Source organism: Lycium barbarum, chromosome 3 (genome assembly GCF_019175385.1).
Source record: "Lycium barbarum isolate Lr01 chromosome 3, ASM1917538v2, whole genome shotgun sequence".
Lineage (NCBI taxonomy): Eukaryota > Viridiplantae > Streptophyta > Magnoliopsida > Solanales > Solanaceae > Lycium > Lycium barbarum.
The window spans coordinates 30,867,505-30,888,612 of NC_083339.1; the positions used below are offsets into that span (position 1 = coordinate 30,867,505).

A 21,108-nucleotide genomic window follows, 5' to 3' on the forward strand; every position below is an offset into this window, starting at 1 on the left:
GTACAAACAACAAGTACTGGTAGGTATCATAGGCCGACTAAGACTAGCTAACGTATATAAAGACAACAAAGCAGGATAAACACATAAACCAATGAGTACAAGTCAACAATAAGTCATATCCACGATACAAGTCATCACCTATGTTGTAGCATCTAAACCCAACTGTGCTGAGTCTCAGTATAGCAATTTGAATCATTACTTCACAGTAGTGTCACAACAAACAACAGAAACCAAGATACAAAGAAACGCAATAATGTATGTAGAATGAATGCAATGCATATGCAACTTTATACAACATGTCCCAGATGGAATGACTCCACATCTCGGCGGTCATGACTCATAGGGGACCCGCGAAGTTCATGTACCACTCGCTCTAAAATGTGACATCGGATCATGAGCACACTCTCATGATCCCGGCAAAGACCTCGACATCGGACACTCCATCATTCCCGATAAGAAACCTCGGGCAATGAACACTCATATCTCTTTTACGCTCTCCGATAGAAACCTCGGAGGCTACACTCTCTCACATATCATCATCACTACCAGAACCATGCATATGTCAATGTATCATGGAAATGCGTATGATATATGATAAAATGTGATATCAACAATCAATGTAATCTGAAACAGTACCATACATGGCACACAAGTAACATCAATAGTAAGTCTACACAACAAGCCACAATGAATCACCATTCTCATCTCTGTATCGAACGAGTAAGTACCACAATATCAAATCCATGATATATCACTAGCCACAATTACCAATGTCTCAACATGTCAACGAACCAACAAGTAAATTGATCAAGATGAGTCAACAAAACAACGGGGTAGGGGGGTGGGGGGTAGCCCCGAATCATCTAACAAGGCCCAACCTAAGACAATATCTGTCCCAACTTCGTACCTGAAGGCTTACATGCATTCTTCGACAATATCATCTAAACATACGCTTCGCTAATCGAAGTCTCACCATAAGGTAAATCGTAAGCTACCTAGAAGGCCGAACAACAAAGTCTCCAATAATTACACCTTAGTCTTCCCTTTCCTTTGTGCCTCGAGAGAGTTGAAGTCTAACATATCAGAATTATGGAATTACAATCAAGAAGAACATCATTCAAACCCTACTTCTATTCAAGACCTAAATTCCCAACCTATGGAATAAGGTTTATGAACTAGAAAGGTGAAATTAGGAATTTAAAGGTCTCAACATGAAATTAAAGCTCTAGGTGATCAATTCCCATTAATATCAAGCTAGAAGAACCAACAATTTACTCAAATTCAGATTCTAGGCAAAACCCAAATTTCAATTAGCCACTAATTAGGAAGAAATCTTGCAATTATAGGTTCTAGTCATCAATTCTATGCTTAACGAAGCTAACCCAATCAATAAATCAAGATTTAGAAGCCTAGAAAGAAGAACTCATAAAACCATCTTTTAAATCATCAAACTCTTAATGAACTATCAAGACAAGGGAATCCTAAGGTGATTATGGAATCATGGAATAGCAAAGAAGATAGATGAACTTACCACAAGGAGTTTCTCCCAAGAATCACCTTGAAAAGCTCTCAATATCTCCAAAGTCGAAATAATAAAGAATGAGGGACTTAGGGCTTTTAATACTCAATTAATGAAATAATCAGCCCGATACTGTTTCTGCGACAACGTGACCGCTGCGGCGGTCCCGCCTCGACGATCGCTCAGACCGTTGAGGCGAGCAGCCAACATTAAACTATGCCACTGTAGCGGCAAGTCCACCACGGTAGCGGTGCAGCTGATGCGGTACTGGTGCCGCTATAGCGGGCACCAGAACCAGAAATTCCCCAAAATAATCACCATCTCAACCCGAAATCCCGACTATCACCCAGGGCCATCTGCTCACATATCACCTACATAACTTAAAAATAAGCTACGAACGCACTCATGGCCTCAGAATTCCTAACAGAGGTCTCATTGACCGAGTCAATCCTTGATACCTCAAATCTAACTTTCCAACCCAGGTCCCAAAATTCACCCAAGTGCATTGGGAATCGAACCAAATATACGGATAAGTTCTAAAAGACCATACGGACCTCACAGAATTGATGGAATTTTGAAAAAGGCTCGTTTACCCAAAAGTCAACTTTGAGTCAATTCTTTTTCGCTTTAAGTCCAATTTTCCCAAAAAGTCACCCAAATTATATTCAAACACCTTAGGAACCAGGTCAACGGTCTCCTCGGGTTAAATGTGAGCTACACAAGCTCGAGGAAGGGTCAAAAATATCGAAAAGACTATAACGACTAAACGGGTCGTTACAAGAAATAGGGGGGGGGGGGGGGGGGGGTCCCTGGCTGTAAGTCAATGAAAAAATCAATATCACGATCTTGTGGAATGCCTGGAAAGTCTGCGGGAAACACCTCGACACTCACGTACTACAGGAACTAACTTACGAGAAGGATCGTCAACACTGGTATCACGAATATGTGCCAAATAAGCCAAGCACCCCCTATCAACTAGCTTCTTTGCCCGAATAAAGGAAATAATTTTCTTTGGGGAGGGACTAAGGTTACCTTTCCATGTAAGTCTAGGCACCCCGAGCATAGCTAAGATAACTGTCATGCAGATAAATGTCATTGCATGATAGTCCATAATTGCAAGATAAGGTGCTAACCAACTCATACCCAGAATAACATCAAAATCTACCATGTCGAAAATCACTAAATCAACCCAGGTGCCATACCCCATAAATGTGACAGTACAAAATCGAAAAACTCTATCTACAACCACAGAGTATCTAACTGGAGCAGATACATGTATAGGGGCATCAAGAAAATCACAGACCATATCAAGACCCATAGAAAAATAAGTAGACACACAAGAAAATATGGAACCCGGGTGAAACAATACAGAAGCCTTCCGGTGATAAACTGAGATGTTACCTATAATGATGGCATCGGAGCCCTCTGCCTCCGTCCTGCTAGGAAAAGCACAACAGTGAACTCGTTTGCTAGTAGCATGTGAACCACTACGATCAACCTACCCTGCTTGAGCTTCGCCCCGCCGGGCTGGTGTCTACCTCTATCTGATGCTTGAGCTCTGGAAGCCTGAAACTGAGTACCCTATTTAGCTTGCTTAAGTTTGGGACAATTTCTCTTAAGATGCCCCATCTCACGACACTCGAAACATCCGCGGTCTAGTGTTGAACGTTGAGCAGAAACGGACAAAGCCGAATAACCACCATAATCTGAAGCTCTGGCCTGCGAATCCCCTAGCTGATCAGAATAGTGCTGACTGGCTCCTGACTGGCCCCCAACTGAAGCCTGCATAGTTGATTGAACAGGGCGTCCTGAATAGACCTGGGAACTCTATCCCTTAGAGAAGGAGCCATTGAAAGTACCACCCTTTTGGGCCTTCTTCTCCGCGTACTTATTATAACCATCTCGCCTAACACCCTTGACGGTTCTAACATGATCCACCACTTTTTGAAAGGAAGCACCTGATGCTGCAAGCTGAAGAGCTGACAACTGATGAGCAGTGTTCAACCCTTTTCACAAATCTCCTAACTCTCTCCTCCTCAATAGGCATAAGCTGGAGGGCATAGCGAGACAATGAATGGAACCAAGCCTCATAAGCAGCCACAGAAAGATTACCCTGCTCAATATTATTGAACTCATCATGCCTCCAATCTCTCAAGATGCGAGAAACATACTTGTCTAAGAACTCCTGATAAAACTGAGTCAATGTCAATGGAGACGATCCCACTGGCTTGCACTCTACAAAATCCCTCCACCATAACTTGGCATCACCCAAGAGCTGGAAGGCCACAAACTCAACATCATACTTCTCCATTGCCCCCATCTTATGGAGCCTCTCATGATAGTCCATGATGAACTCATAAGAATCCTTAACCTCAGTGCCAAAGAATTCTGGAGGCTTCATCTTAGTGAACCTCCAAAATAAATCATGCTCATCCCCGATCATCACCATACCTCCCACTGGTCTAGGAAATACCCCAAGTCCTAGAGCCTCATCCAAGCGGGGAGCCAAAGCTACAGCATGCTGTAACTCTAGGGCATGAACTTCGCCTGAAGCTAGATCATCCACTCTAGCACCCGGAGCACCTGGAACGGCTGGTAACACACCTGACTCTTTGAACCCGTTCAGCATGTTCAACACTCGAACCATAACGTCTGACAACACTGGTGGAGGTATAATATCTGGCTGAGCTAGTCCTGCTGTAAACTCAGTTGCCTCATCTGGAATGAGCTAAGGCTTAGGGGACTCAGCGCAATTCTGACCAGTCGCAGGAGCCCAGTCTGAAAGATATCTCTGGAGCACAATCTGAACTCAAATAAAAAGTGCAACAAGGTAGTATCAGTACAAACATTATGTACCAGTAGATATCACAGGCCCACTAAGATTAGTATCGTGCATACGTTCATAAAATCAATAAGATAGGCAGATAGGCACAACAACACATAATCAAATAATTTCATCAGCATAAATCAGCCCACACAGGAATAAGATAAATCAACTAGCAATCAATTACCGAGTTGATATAAGTTCAGTAATCAGCCAACAACAGAAGTAACATGGGTCCGATTGTAATGCAATAAAATAATAAAAGTATCTCAACTGTGTACACACATGCTAAATGGTATTGTTTGCCCAAATAGTCATGACCTGTAGAGGACCCACGGTGTCCATGTACCACTCGCTCCGGAACTGACCTCGGATCACGAGTTCATAACTAGGCCACATCCTCACCCCTATCAAATTTGCCTTTATCTATTTATATCTCTGTATCTGATCACAACGTGATTCTCAATGTATTTCCAGTCCAATAGTCAATATGGAACATGATCAGTCAATAACATCAATATCAATTAATACAAGGCACCATGCCATAAGTCATAACAAGACACAGATAAATTCACTCAACATGGCATGAATATGCAACCATCTCAATCAACAAGAAGAGTATATATTGAATCCTTCCTTTTTAAAACACAATAATTCCATCTCAAGTTTCGGCATTTGATGAAATGACAACAAGCCCACATAATCAGAATTCATACCAACCAAATCATACATTATCCTATCAACTTCATTACATATACGATCAACTAACCAAAGTATAACTCAAGTAAACCGTAACCCCTTGAAAAGCCGAACTGGATCAATGCAATTACTCCACAATAGCTTTCCCATTTTGCAACACTTCAGAACATTCAAAGTCTAAAAATTGTAACCCTAAGTGAGTATTGGATTTATCTACTCAAATAACACTTGGGAAAAGAGATCCGAACCATCATAGCATTTCAATTCATGGGTGTTCTAATCAGTTCATCCCATTCAAACAGTTTTTAGGCTAAGGTTCCTATTTATATTATAACCCTAAGTCTCAATAAGCAATTTCCACCATAAGTAATCAATTCTCATCTTAGAAAGTGATACTCTACACTCCTAGATGAATAAACAATAATAAAATCAATAATCCATTCATTATCAAAGGGTTTACTATTTCTAGGGTTCAAATTTTTCATTCACTGTTAGAGGACCTTAAGCTAGTCATGGAACTTGAGGAAGAATAGGGAATGAACTACGTAGAGATTATACTTTACCTTCAATGATGAGTAATTCCCTAGTCTTAGAAAATCTCCACTTACTGCTCTTGGAAACTGTTTTGGTGTTATGTGGGGAATGGGTTCGAAATATGGAATATAAAACACTGTTTCTGCCTCCCGCCGACCACTGCAACAGTCCATATTGTTCGATATATATATATGTATTATTTTGATAGCCTAAAGGCACATGTATATGAAAGTATTTTGTGTTTTCATATGAAATATGATTTTCCTACGCTAAGAGTATAAAGATGATAAAAAGAGCATTAAATGAGTAAAACGAGCGACAGAACGAGCGGTGCTCGGCGGTTAGCCCAGGGTACCCGTCGCGGCCCCTAGTTGGGTCGTGACAGAAGCAAGCTATCAACTTATATGAAAACCCTAGCTTCAATATCCAAAGAATTCTTGGAGTTTATTAACCCTAGCATGACCTCTAGCACATGGGTATCTGGATCCTTGCCTCTTGATATTTAATCTCCCTTGGATTTTGGCTTGGATTAGTTTATGGAGTTGAAGAGAGGGTTTTTAGAGAGATTTTGGATCTGATTTGGTGAAATGAAATGTCCAAATGAAGTGGAACGAAACATGTAAAGCGGAACTTAAAAATCCCGTCGGGCAGATCTGCGCCCATTTTGACGGGCCGTAAAAATTCCTACGGACCGTCAAAATGGTCCGTAGAACTGCCCAGTCAAATATGGTTCACTGTGACCATTTGACGCTGGGCTGGTGCAATTTGACGGACTGCAGAATATTCTGCGGGGCGTCAAAATTCCTGCGGGCCGTCAAATGGTCCGCAGAAATTTTCTGCTCAGACAGTTTGTCGTAAAACATGCATAACTTATTATTTAGACGTCACATTGATGAACGGTTTGTTGCATTGGAAACTAGAATCGATGAACTTCTATTTGGACAAAATAAACACACCAAAACTCCTCATATTATAGGAGATATGCCTCACCCAGTCTGGACCAAAATCCTATCCAAAAATTTTGCAAAGTTTTACCAAAGTTCCCACAAACTCCATTCCTTTATTTGTTTGTTCTTAAATCCTTCCATAGCTCATTTCATGGGCTTAAACCCCCATAACAATAATATGGGAACATGTAACTCATATATCCTAAGGTAACTCCCGTTTCCACGATTAGGAGAACTAATGCCTAACGAATCTCAACGGACGAAACTACGAGGTGTAACATTGTCCCCCTCTTAGGAACATTCGTCCTCGAATGATAGACTCTTGGGGATTCTACAAAACGTTTGCCAGAGTTTCCCCTATAGTATGACACTACCATCCTGCACAGCAACCCAAAATATATCGCCTCATAGGGCTATAACAACACGACAATAACCATGGCCACACATCACCAAGAAAACATCAAGAAAAGCATTACATACTTGAGGTTAATGGCGTCTCTGCCTGAATCTCTTCTGAAGGTGAAAATAAATGCGAGTACCTGGACTTCATGTCCTCTTCGGCTTGCCAAGTCATTTCCACTTTATTATTATTCCTCCATAAAACATTAACTGAAGCTACTTCTTTGGTTCTGAGCTTTCGTACTTGCCTATCTAAAATTGCAATGGGGACTTCTTCATAAGACAATTGTTTAGTAACTTGGACATCATCTATTGGCACAATTCTAGAAGGATCTCCAATACACTTACAATGCATCGATACATGGAAAACTGGATGGACTGAATCCAAATCCACAGGTAGGTCTAATTCATAAGCCACTTGGCCTGCCTTGCGTACAATCTTATAAGGTCCAATGTACCGGGGACTAAGCTTGCCCTTTTTGACAAATCTCTTGACGCCCTTTAATGGCGACACTTTCAAGAATATCCAATCTTTCACTTGCAATTCTAAGTCTCTTCGACGATTATCTGCATAGGATTTCTGACGACTCTCAGCTGTTAATAATCGATCCTGTATAAGCTTGACTTTCTCTATAGCTTGCTGGACCAAGTCTGGCCCTATCAATTTGGTCTCTCTTACTTCGAACCACCCAATTGGAGATTCTCCCATATAAAGCCTCATACGGGGCCATTTGGATGCTAGAATGATAACTATTATTATATGCAAATTCAATAAGTGGTAAGTGATCATCCTAACCACCTTCAAAATCCAATATACATGCTCGTAACATATCCTCAAGAGTCTGAATGGTACGTTCAGCTTGCCCATCCGTCTGTGGGTGAAATGCCATGCTAAGGCTAACCTGAGTCCCCAAACCTTCTTGGAATGATTTCCAAAAGTTGGTTGTAAACTGAGTCCCCCTATTAGAGATAATAGATACTGGAACACCATGAAGTCACACTATCTCTTTAACATAAAGCTTTGCATAATCTTTTGCTACATATGTAGTTTTAACCGGTAAGAAATGAGCTGACTTCGTGAGTCTATCCACAATCACCCATATAGAGTCATAATTATGTCGAGAACGGGCTAAGCCTTTAATGAAATCCATATTAATTACTTCCTATTTCCAAGTTGGAATTTCTATAGCTTGCAACAATCCACCTGGCTTTTGGTGCTCAATTTTCACTTGCTAACAGTTAAGACATTGAGCTACGAATTCCGCTATATCTTTCTTCATACCATTCCACCAATATATAGATTTAAGATCATGATACATTTTCGTTGCTCCTGGGTGAACAGAATAACCGGAACAATGGGCTTCTCTCAATATTTGGTGGCGTAATCCCGCAACATCAGGAACACATAACCTGCCTCGGCATTGGAGAACTCCATCTACAGAAATCTCAAATGATGACTTCTCCTTCTGAGGGAGTGTATTTCTGTAATGAATTAGCATGGGATCTTCGTATTGACGCTCTTTCACTTCCACTACTAGTGACGAGACCGCTGCATTTTGAATGATAGCTCCCATACTACCTGAGTCCACTATTCGAACTCCTAGGCTAACTAACTGCTAGAGTTCACAAGTTAGCTCCCTTTTCCCTGGCAGAACATCACATAAACTTCCGATGGATCTACAGCTAAGAGCATCAGCTACAATATTCGTTTTTCCGGGATGATACCGGATGTCAACATCATAGTCCTTCAACAATTCCAACCACCGCCGTTGCCGTAGATTCAATTCCTTCTGCTTGAAGATGTACTGAAATCTCTTATGATCTGTATAAATATCAACATGGACGCCATACAAATAATGTCTCCACATCTTCAATGTATGAATTACGGCAGCCAATTCAAGATCATGGGTCGGATAATTTTTCTCATGTTTCCGCAACTCTCTTGAAGCATACGCAATCACCTTACCATGTTACATCAACACACAGCCAAACCCAATGCCTGAAGCATCACAATAGATAACATAACCTTCCGATCCCTCTGGAAGTGTCAGGACTGGGGCAGAAGTTAATCTATCGTTTAGCTCTTCGAAACTACGTTCACATGCATCTGTCCATTGGAATTTAGCTGACTTCTGGGTCAGCTTCGTGAGTGGTGCAGAAATGGAAGAAAAACCCTCTACAAATCTCCTGTAATAACCTGCTAAGCCCAGAAAACTACGGACCTTCGTAGCTGTTGTTGGCCTTGGCTAAGTCTTCACCGCTTCAATCTTTTGGGTATCTACCTGAGTACCATCGACTATAATAATATGCCCCAAAAAGGTCACTGAGTTCAACCAAAATTCACACTTAGAAAATTTGGCAAGTAACTCTTGAGTTTGAAGAACTCCAAGAACGGTATGCAAATGATCTGCATGTTCTGCCTTGGGCCTAGAATATGCCAGGATATCGTCAATGAACACAATCACAAATAAATCTAAGAAGGGCCTGAACACATTGTTCATCAAATCCATAAATATTGTCGGTGCATTAGCTAGCCCGAATGACATTACCCGGAACTCAAAATGTTCATATCTGGTTCTAAGGCTGTCTTAGGAATATCCTTCTCCAGAACTCGCACTTGATGATACCCGAATATGAAATCTATCTTTGAGAACCATTTGGTGCCTTGTAATTGGTCAAACAAGGCATCAATCCTTGGGAGAGGATATTTGTTCTTGATCATCACCTTATTCAGTTTCCGATAGTCAATACACATTCGCAAGGAGCCATCCTTCTTTCGCACAAACAACACGGGTGCTCCCCATGGGGATGAACTAGGCCTAATAAAGCCTTTCTCAAGTAAGTCCTTCAATTGCTCCTTCAATTCTTTCAACTCTGCGGGAGCCATTCTGTAAGGTGGAATAGATATGGGCTTTGTATCTGGTAGCACATCTATAGCAAAATCAATATCCCGTTCATGAGGGAGATCTGGAAGATTTCCTGGGAATACATCCGGAAACTCATTCACCACGGGGATAGACTGAAGAGTTGGCGATTCAACTTCTACATCATGAACCCGAACTAGATGATAAATACAACCTTTGGCGATCATTTTTATTGCCCTGAGATAGGAAATAAACCTACCTTTTGGGGACACAGTATTTCCTTTCCATTCTAAAACTGGTTCTCCCGGAAACTGGAAACGAACTATTTTCATTCTACAATCAATATTAGCATAGCAAGAAGCCAACTAATCCATCCCCATGATAACATCAAAGTCCACCATTTTTAACTCATGTAAATCAACCATAGTACGATGGTCACAAATTACAACTACACAATTTCTATATACCCGGCTAGCTATTACCGGTTCACCAACGGGTGTAGATACCTCAAAAGGTTTGATCGACTCCGATTTGACCCCAAATCGACCCGCAATATATGGAGTAACATATGAAAATGTGGAGCCCGAATCTATCAAAGCATATACATCATGAGAAAATACCGATAATATACTTGTGACAACATCGGGGGAAGACTCAAGATCTTGGCGTCCAGCCAAAGCATAAATACGGTACTGAGGACCACCAGAACTAGGAGCTCTCCCTCTACATCTACCATGGCTGACCGGCGCCTGTGAACCTTTCCCCATAGGGCGTATCGATGATGAAGACCCGGTTGTCGATCCTGAAGGCTGGACTCTACCCCTACCACCAACAGAGGGGCAATCACGCATGATATAGCCTGGCCGACCGCATGTATAGCAAATATCTGAACCTAGTCGACACTGGCCCCAATGTAACTTCCCACACTGGGAAAACCGTGGCACAGGTGGCCTAGCTGACCCGAATCACCCCTGAACTGAGAACCCGAAGCCTTGAAACTCTGACTCGGCCCGGAATAAGTAGATATATCAAATCTCTAGCCTGTAAACCGTGGAGGCACACTAGTCATAGAATGGGCTAAATGCTTAGAAAACTGTTGTCTCTGCCTGCCTCTAAACTCGCTCGTCGGAACCGAAGATCTAGCCCTCTTGCTATACCCTCTGGCATACTCACGCTCACTTCATTGTTGTTGTTGGCTTTCTTCCAAATTCTGGGAATGGGCTTGAATGTGTGAAATATCCATGTTGTCCTGAAGGGACGCAGTCAAGCACCTATCCAACAAATGTGGCCCTAGGCCTCTCACAAATCGGTGCACTCGGTTACCTATATCCGCTACCATAGCCGGAGCATACCTAGCCAAAGAGTTGAAGCGGAGAATATACTCTAAAGCACTCATACTTCCTTGCCTAAGGTTTAAAAACTTATCGACTCTAGCTCGCCGAACCTCTGGGGGCAAGTAGTGTCGGAGGAAGGCATCAACAAATTCTTGACATACCGGGGGAGGTGCATTGACTCCCCGTGAAGCTATCCAAACTGTCTACCAATGTACCGCGCCATCCCTCAATCTATAGGATGCTAACTCCACTGATTCAATGTTCGAAGCATGCATTAACCGAAGTGTCCTCAACATCCCATCAATAATATTCTAGGGGTCCTCATCCGGCTTCGACCCGAAGAATTCCGGAGGGTTCAAGCTAATAAAGTCACGGGACCATGCACTAACAGCCCTATCACCTTGCCCTGTACCTTGTCGCTGAGTCTGGGCGGCAACCAACTGAGTAAGTAAATGAATGGCCTCTTTTACATCTTGGCCCGACGCATCCGGTGGAGGAGCTGGAGGTGCTGGATCTGGGGCTGAGGCTCCCTCATGCTCCTCAAAAATTGGTACTGAGTGAGAGGACTGAGATTGAACCGCATTCTAGGACTCACTTTCCTCTACAACTGTTGGCGGTGCTCTTTCAGCCCGCTTTCCTGTTCTGTCTTGTCCTTTTGGGCTGCCGTAGCTTTTCTCTTTATAGTCATTTCTGAAATACATAATACACGGTTAGGGAAAAATAAATCCTTATATCATGGCTCTATCGCACGATCTTATGAAGAAAGAAGGTCATTCATTCCGAAAATGCTCGCAGCCTCCTCTTTATAAGTATGGCGCGCAACACACCCATAAACAAGACTCTACTAGACACGGCTCGTAGACACACCCTAGGAAAGAATTTCTCTGATACCACTTTTTTCACGACCCAACCTGAGGGCCATGACGGGCACCCGGTGCTAACCCACCCGGGTGCCTCTTATCGTACTCTCATATTCACATCTAGGTGAGCCACATGGCTTACTCATAATTTATATGCATCGATAGTGCTAATCTCGTTGGGCAACAATACATTTATAGCATCATCAATAACAATGCCCATATCCATATACACAAGCCGACGAGGTTATCAAAATGATATACAAAATATGAGCCGACAAGGCTAAGGACATCTAATCATATACAACTATCTACGAGCCTCTAAGAAGAGTAGAGTATGTCACATCATATAGGTGGGACAAGACCCCGCCATGCCTATAGGTATGTACACAAAAGAATAATACAAAAAGTTGTAGCTCCGGATGAAATGGAGCTCCTCTATGCAGTCCCTGAATAAGATATCTATGGATCAAGCCTGTCTCTCTGTCCACTTGCAGGTATGACGCAGCGTCCACAAATAAAAGGACGTCAGTACGAATAATGTAATGAGTATATAAAGCATAATCAACATCATAACAGGAGCATAAGAGATATCATAAGATAGGAAAAATCAGGAGATAGTAGCCATCATCGTAATTACTTATTTGTCTTTCATAGGGACCATCCATTTCTAGTGCGTGCTCGTGTACATACATATATACATATACAAATATCCATATCCGTATCCATATTTGTATCCGTATTCATAAACATATTCATAACCATAGCATACCCGACCATAAAGGTTTGGTGGTTTCACATACCTGGCCATGACAGGGCTCCGTGTCGTACATACCTGGCCCTACCAAGGCTCAGTGTTATCCGTACCTAACTACAGTGGTGTGCGCGTAATAGATATCATACCTGGCCATATAAGCTCGGTGTTACATAATAGTCATATATACTTAGACACGTATACATTAAAGTCCATAAGTATCATCAACATCATTGCCATCATCATTTTCGTTACATCTATCATTATAGGATCAACTATCATATGAAGGAAGTACTAGTATCGTGAAAGTATCTAGAATCATGAGCTTTGGTACTCTTAGAGGTAGAGACATTTATTAATCATTATGGAACTCATGAAAAGATATATATACATATATAGCAAGGGAACCATGCCTAATGAAAGAAGGGATAGCCTTACATACCTCTTCGACTTCTTAACTATTTAGCGTTCACCGTTGAAGCTTGAATAATCTACATTTAGAAGGATTCATACCATGGTTAAGCCTTAATGATACTCTTCAATTCAAACTAGGATAATTCATGTTCTAATGAAAATTAGGCAGCATTTCCCCTATTTCGTCAACTTTCACTATATCACAAAACAACTCCCAAACAACCACAACAATATCCACAATATCATAATCAAGTATTCACATTCGATTTAGCCTTCAAAATTCATCCTTGTGTTCAACTTATGCTAGCAACTTCATCCTCCATTTTAGCACATTTTCATATATTGCTTCTTCATCACCATTATTACTTTTCATAGCAAGATTATATCCATATCATACTAAGAATCGTAACTCAAGTTAGCTTACTACTCAAAAACATCATAAAAACTACATTTGGAAGTCATTTTCCACTTTTTCCTTCCACCCAAGTTGTTCAATAACTAAACATTCTTGATAATATGTAATAAGAATGAAAACTAACCTTTTATCTCATAAGAATGAGATTTGGAGCAAGCTATCAACTTATATGAAAACCCTAGCTTCAATATCCAAAGAATTCTTGGAGTTTATTAACCCTAGCAAGACCTCTAGCACATGGGTATCTAGATCCTTGCCTCTTGATATTTAATCTCCCTTGGATTTTGGCTTGGATTAGTTTATGGAGTTGAAGAGAGGGTTTTTAGAGAGATTTTGGATCTGATTTGGTGAAATGAAATGTCCAAATGAAGTGGAACGAAATATATAAAGCGGAACTTAAAAATCCCGTCGGGCAGTTCTGCGCCCATTTTGACGGGCCATAAAAATTCCTACGGACAGTCAAAATGGTCCGTAGAACTGCCCAGTCAAATATGGTTCACCATGACCATTTGACACTGGGCTGGTACAATTTGACGGACCGCAGAATTTTCTGCGGGGCGTCAAAATTCCTGCGGACCGTCAAATGGTCCGCAGAAATTTTCTGCTCAGACAGTCTGTCGTAAAACATGCATAACGTTTTACTCATATGTCACATTGACGAACGGTTTGTTGCGTTGGAAACTAGACTCGATGAAATTCAATGTGGACAAAAGAAACACGCCAAAACTCCTCATATTCTAGGAGATATGCTTCACCCAATCTGGACCAAAATCCTGTCTGAAAATTTTGCAAAGTTTTACCAAAGTTCCCACAAACTCCATTCCTTTATTTATTTGTTCTTAAATCCTTCCATAGCTCATTTCATGGGCTTAAACCCCATAACCATTATATGGGAACATGTAATCTCATATACCCTAAGGTAACTCCCATTTCCACGATTAGGACAACTAACGCCTAACGAATCTCAACGGACGAAACTACGAGGTGTAACACTGCACCAGCCATATTATGGCCATCCTATACATTTAGCCTTACAGGCTTCCCCTAAGAGCCACCTAGGCAGAGAGCTCCTGAGAGTTCGTTCTCCAGACCAGTGGACAGGGCTGCTTCATCCGGGTCTTCAGCTTCTGTGTATCGGCATTCGTCTCCTATTACCTGTTTTTCTTATGGCGAGGTTGGGCATGTTGCTAGGAGATGTCCCAGGCCCAGGCGGTATTATCAGCCACCGAGGACTCCTATATCATCTGGTGGTCGAGGTGGGACTTCTCAGAGGGGCGGCGCTCAGTCAGGCCGCAGTGCTTCTCATGGTTCTAGAGGTGGTGTAGCGGGTTGTATTTTTTTCGATTCATATTTGCACTTGCCTCTGTTAAAAAGGAAAGTGTCTCGGGGAAGTACGGTTGTCAATCGTACTGGGAAAAAGGAAAAAATATACTTCTACGTGGATGGTCCTCTAAATGGACTTATTTTAGAGTCGCCACTTAATTTTTAGGAAATTAGGAAAACCGGTTTGAAAAGGGCTCATTTAAAGCAGTTAAGTTTTAAAAGAATCCTAATCTAACCAAAGTTTGGGTAAGGGTTCTGGTGATCCCCCGGAGAAGGTGTTAGGCTCCCCAGTATTAAGGATCCGTAAAATACGGTTGACCTACGGGTTCTAATAGTACGTCTATGTAGATATAAAATGGTTGTGATAAAAATAATTTTGTTTTATATTTTCACAAATAGAAATTAGTCATTCATGCAAAAATACCACGTTTCAAGAATCAAAAGTGGTAAAATTTTACCCAAAACGGAGCCTTTAGGGTGTCGGAATAGAACACTTAGGCTAATACCCGAAGGCTCTTAGCCTAAGTAGGACTCCACGTAAGTTCACCCAAAAAGCCGAGTTCTTCATCTCCCAATTGCCAGAATTTTGCCCAAGTGTTTAAAAATGTTTCAAAGATAGATTTGCCATTTTGAAATAATCCTTATGCCGCATTGTCCAAATCCATTTTTTGTATGCTCTCAATAAACAAATCTTTCTATGACAGTGGGCTTGGGGCCCAAAAAATTAGACTTTAAGATTTCTCGTGAAAAGGAGGAGGGCCCATAGTCAACCGCTACTCGATCTTTTTCTAAAGAAAAGTCAATTGTTTTCATATTAAGTACCATTCTTTACCACACAAGGTTTGGAACGAAATGAGTTTGAAAAACGACATGTTTTGTGTGACTTTCCTAAGATATTAAGCATTTTCCTAAGTTCTACATCCATATGGGTTTCAATATTTACAAGTGTTTACAATTACATACACATATGACATTTAAATGTAAAGTAATGGAGAAAGGAAAAGAATTGGGCCGATGGGCCTACCATGGCCATCAGCGTCCATTTTTACCCATGGATGGGCCTAGCTTCCCTTTCCATTCTTTAGCAGACTCGATCAAAAAGAGTGTTGAGCCTTTGGCCCAACGAATTTTATGCAGTATGAAAACCCCCAGAACCATAGGATTTTCATGCAAGCAAGAGGAAGGGGACATACATTAGCAAATATCCAAAATATTCTAAGTGCAAGGACATAGGACATTAATGTATAACAAAAAAAAATGAAGCAATTATTGCAGAATATTTAAACAGATGAAACACATATTAATATCTATGAACTAAGGTAGGAAACCTAATTCAGGATTCACAGACTTATAAGCCCAACAACACAAGGCCCACACGTGACAATAGGAAGATGGAAAAAGGAAACAAAGCCCGAATGCTTAAGTGACATGAAACAAATCACAAGATTTATTTATAGAGCAAGTATACACTTTTTCCTCTCTGGTACAACTATAGGGATGCCCAAACAGCACCACAAAGAAATCTTTCACTTCCTTGATCCTAATGACATACAACATCCAAGGGATTTCATGAATCCCAGGCATGGTAGGCATTAGGGAAAGATTTAAGCTTAATGCTCAAGTGCTAACTTGCTTCCCTATAATTGTACTAAAACAAATAATATTGTAACGACCCGTTTAGTCGTTATAGTGTTTTGAGCCATTTAACCTTATTGACCCTTTCCTCAAGTCCCGTTAGTATGATCTATGACTTAATGAATTCATTGGGTTGATTTCCGCAAGATTCGAGTGTAATTGAGTCATTGATAGAGAAACTAGTTAAGTTGACGAGTTAGAGTTGACCACAGTCAACGCCGGGTTAGGATGACCTCGTGTCAATGATTTGAAAGTTCCAAAATGTTATTATGATGATTTTTAACTTGTCCACAAGTTTTGGTGAGAGGTTCCAAAGAGTTTCAGATGCGTTTGGGTTTTGTCGCGCTCATATTCGATGTTTTAGCCGGAGGTTTGCGGATAGAAATGGCTCCATATTGATAATCCACCCTTTTATTGACTGATGTCTAAACCATTAGATTCGTATCGAAATTATGAAGATATAGGAAAATGAATCGACGCGTTGGGCCTCCGGATGAGAGAGTAATGACCATTTTAGTGTGGACCTGTCCAACAGAACCACTATAGCGACCAAGAGGCCGCTATAGTGGGACCGCTGCAGCGGTGTAGAGACCTCCACAGCGGCTAGCAGGGCCAGAAACCTTTATTTTAATTCCCCAACCTCGAACCCTTAACCCCAAGACCCCAAGGTTAGTTTTCAAGAGAAAAAGTGGCAAAATTCATCCCATTCATTGATGAAAGAATCTTGAAGGATAAGTTCCCATCTTTATTTGTTCCTTTTCCTTTCTTCTTCAAGTTCCATGATTATTTTAAGGTCCATCAATGGTGGGTGAAAATCCAAGAACGTTAGAATTAGTAAGCCCTTAAATAATTGGTGGGTTGTTGATATTATTGTTGATTAATCATCTAAGAGTATAGATTCTCACTTTCTAGGAGGAGAATCTGATTTCTTATGGTTGGAATTTCTTGTTGAGACTTGGGGTTCTATTAAAAATGGAAGCTTTTTCCTAAAATCTGTTTTAAGGGTAAAATTGATTAAAAACCCATGAATTGAAGTTTAATGATTGTAGAGATAGAAGTTGTGATCAATTCACCATTGAATGATGGTTTCATCCAATTGAAAAGGGTAGAAGTAAGTGGGTCTTCTTCCCCAAATTATTGTTCTTGTTTAAATATATGGTTTGTTGCTTACTTCGCATCATATTGTTAGACTTTGACCATTATGAGGCGCTTAGAAAATAGAAGCTTGTGTGGAGTAGTTCGTGGCTCCTGTTCTGCATTCGAGGTAGGTTACGGCTTACTTTATTTAGAATTTGATTAGCAAAACGTATGTATTGTATAGAATTGACGGGAGAAAGCATGACTAGGTCTTCGGACATGGTGTTTTGGTTGGATATTAGCTAGGTTTGTATGACTTCTGATTTTATGGGCTCGTTGCTGTTACTTTATGTACTAAAACATGAGGTGTAGTTATATTCATACGGTGGCGATTCCGGATGGATTTCTATTCAGTTGATTGTTGTTGATGGTGGCTTATCGCCCTATTATTGTGATCAGACTTATTACCTAAATTGTCGTGTTGTACCCAGTTCTCTCTTATTGTGACATATATTATCAGAGAAAGGAAGGATAATGAGTTTAGGCTTGAATTGTGATATAAAATTGTGACAGTACGCAAATGAAAACTTGATGTATGATTGTTGTTGATGATAATATATTGAAAAGTGGAGCTTATTGGTGATACAAGACTTAGTTGTGAGGCGTACTTGCTACATGTGGAAGTAAAGAGGGACATAGACTATTATGTTGGTTGAGATAATTGTATGATTCATTTCATGGATGAGTTGATCCAAGTCTTGATATGACTTGTGGCTTTGTAACGTGCACCTTCACTGTTGCTTTATTGGCTTGTATTGATTTACCACGTTTACACTCATTTATACATTCATACACTCATGCGTGATGGAAATGGTTCGGAAAACTTGTGGCCTGACGCCTTGTGTTTGACATTGATATTGCTGATTGTTCATAGTCCATACATACTAATGAACTGAAATACATTGAGACATACATTATGATGTTAAATAGTGCTGAAGTTTATATAATCTTCTTGATGAACCTATGATACAAATTGATGACAATTGTGGTGAGAATCTAATATGATCTTCTTGATGAAAATAATATACTACTTGATAATTGCTCATTAAGAGGGATGTAACAGTGTTTCTTGTATAATCGAGTGGCTCCGGGTCCGAGGCTCTTTCTGGAACAGAGGGTGTATAAGCTCGAGTCCGAGGTAAATTTCGGGTGGAGGGAAATAAGTGACTCGGGTCCGAGGAGTGTTCCGGAATGAGTGATACATGATGTGGATCCGTGGCCGAGGTTCTTTCTGGGGCAGAGGATTTATGGCTCGGGTCCGAGGAGTGTTCCGGAACGAGTGGTACATGGACCCCATAGGTCCCCTGCAGGTTATGACTACTGAGCAATGACATCAGTTAGCATGTATGTACAGTTCGAGTGATTGGCCAGTGCATTGCATTGCACATTATCATAGCTTATATTGCACATCATTACATTTTATTCTGCATTATTATATAGCTCGTTTAGTTCTGCTTTTGGTGTGTTTGCTGAAACGGCTGTTGTGGTATTGACATGATCATTGACTGAGTTAAATTATGGATTAGTGACTCCACCTAGGGAAGGAACTCGGACTTGTGATTATCTGGTGAGATTATTGAAACTTGATAGACTGGTGGGTTAGAAGCTTTATCTTAGGTGGTGACTCTGTTATGGGATATTTTGTGACTTGGATTTGAGTATTTTGTTTATCTTGTTGATTTTACCTGGCAACAGCGGACATGTTCTTCTTTTAGACTTATCCTTAGTGGGTCGATGTGACTGCTTTTAGGATGCTGGATCATTGATGCTATGGTGTCCAGTGCATCAGCAAATTCGTTATGAGCTCTTGGCGTATATGGAAACTCAATCTTTTTGAACTTCTTGCACAATTTCTGTGCCAAGTTCACATATGGTAAGATCTTTTCGATTTTAGTGGCCCATTCACCTTGTACTTGATGAATCAACAAGTCGGAATCTCTGATGACTAACAGCTCATCGATGTCCATGTCCAGCACCATTCTGAGGCCTAGTATGCAGGCTTCATACTTGGCCATGTTGTTGGTACAGCGGAATCTGAGCTTGGCGACCATGGGATAGTGTTGCCCGTTCTCTGATATCAGGACCGCTCCGATTCCAAAACCTTTGTAATTCACTACTCCGTCAAAGAACAATTTCCAGCAGGTAAAAGATTCTGCCGCTCCTTCTTCGATAGCCAATACCCCTTCATCCGGGAAATGGGTATGAAGTGGTTCAACTTCTTCATCCACTGGGCTTGCGGCTAGCAAATCAGCCAAAGCCTATCCTTTGATGGCCTTCTGTGCTATGTATACAATGTCAAATTCACTTAACAGCATCTGCCACTTGGCCAACTTCCTGATGGGCATGGGCTGACGGAATATATACCTTAAAGGATCCATCTTTGATATGAGGTGAGTGGTATATGAGGACATGTAATGCCTTAATTTCTGAGCTACCCAGCTTAGGAGCACAACAAGTCTTTTTCGGTGCAAGTACATTTGCACCAGCATTCTTGAGGCCGAAAGGCATTACCCTGTAGTGGTACACTCTATATGGGGTGATGAAATCTGTTGTTTTCGCGTCCCCTCTATCCATCAAGATCTGATGGTAGCCGGCGAAACAATCTACAAACGACTGTAACTCGTGCTTGGAACAATTGTCTATGAGTATGTGGATATTAGGGAGCGGAAAATTCTCCTTTGGGCTAGCCTTGTTTAGATCTCGATAATCCACGCAGATTCTTATCTTTCCATCTTTCTTGGGTACCGGGACTATATTAGATAGCCATGTGGGGTAGGATGTTACCTTCATTACTCTAGACTCAATTTGTTTCTCCACCTCATCCTTGATTCGGATATTGAGATCTGGCTTGAATTGTCGGATTGTTTGCTTTACTGGAGCAAGCCCTTCATTGACGGGTACTATGCTTGTACTTAACCTGACATGTCGGCGTATGACCATGCGAAAACATCCCCGTACTACCTTAGCAAGCTTATCAATTCCTCTTTGAGGGGGGATCTAGGTGTGCACTTATCCTCGTCTCTTTGACATTCTATTCATCACCTAGATTTATGGTTTCCATTTCGTCCAAGTTTGGTTTCTGCTTGTTCTCCAATTGTTCCACTTCTTTTGCGAGACCCTCAGGTAGCATTGTGGTCTCGGCGTATTCCTCATATTCTTCCTCACTTATGCTGTACGACTTATTCGTTTCGCAACATGTCATGACATTTAAGGTTGCTTTATCATTTTTATTACTGAAAAGAAAAAGAAAAAATTAAGGCGAGGAGGTTAGTATAAAACATGCATGCAGCAGTTTTAACAAACCGAGGCTTTCATTGATTTAACATATTAGAAGTACAAACAGTGGTCCTGGCTTAGATCAAACCATTTACGTTTTTGAAAATATTACGAGGTATGCAAGTGACAAAGAGGGTGAGTGTAACACCTCGTAGCTTCGAGTGAAAGTTCGACTCA

The 21,108-nt window shown here is 41.1% G+C and overlaps 1 protein-coding gene across 1 annotated transcript; it reads right to left on the reverse strand.

Annotated features, from left to right (window-relative positions):
- Positions 1–3,443: 3,443 nt before the first annotated feature.
- On the reverse strand, positions 3,444–19,634 carry LOC132630651 (uncharacterized). The gene is made up of 4 exons (XM_060346208.1): positions 19,341–19,634; positions 4,280–4,322; positions 3,971–4,237; positions 3,444–3,907 (listed from the first exon to the last, which is right to left on the reverse strand). The coding sequence occupies exons 1-4, from the start codon at positions 19,632–19,634 to the stop codon at positions 3,444–3,446; spliced, it is 1,068 nt and encodes a 355-aa protein (XP_060202191.1).
- Between the last annotated feature and the right edge of the window lie 1,474 nt (positions 19,635–21,108).

Coding starts and splice junctions, on each gene's coding strand:
- LOC132630651 (XM_060346208.1), bottom strand. CDS start 19,634: ATGGTGCTGGACATGGACATCGATGAGCTGTTAGTCATCAGAGATTCC. Junction 4,323..19,340: donor AACATGTCCGCTGTTGCCAG/GTAAAATCAACA, acceptor ATTTGAGTTCAG/ATTGTGCTCCAGAGATATCT. Junction 3,908..3,970: donor ATTTCCTAGACCAGTGGGAG/GTATGGTGATGA, acceptor TGAAGCCTCCAG/AATTCTTTGGCACTGAGGTT.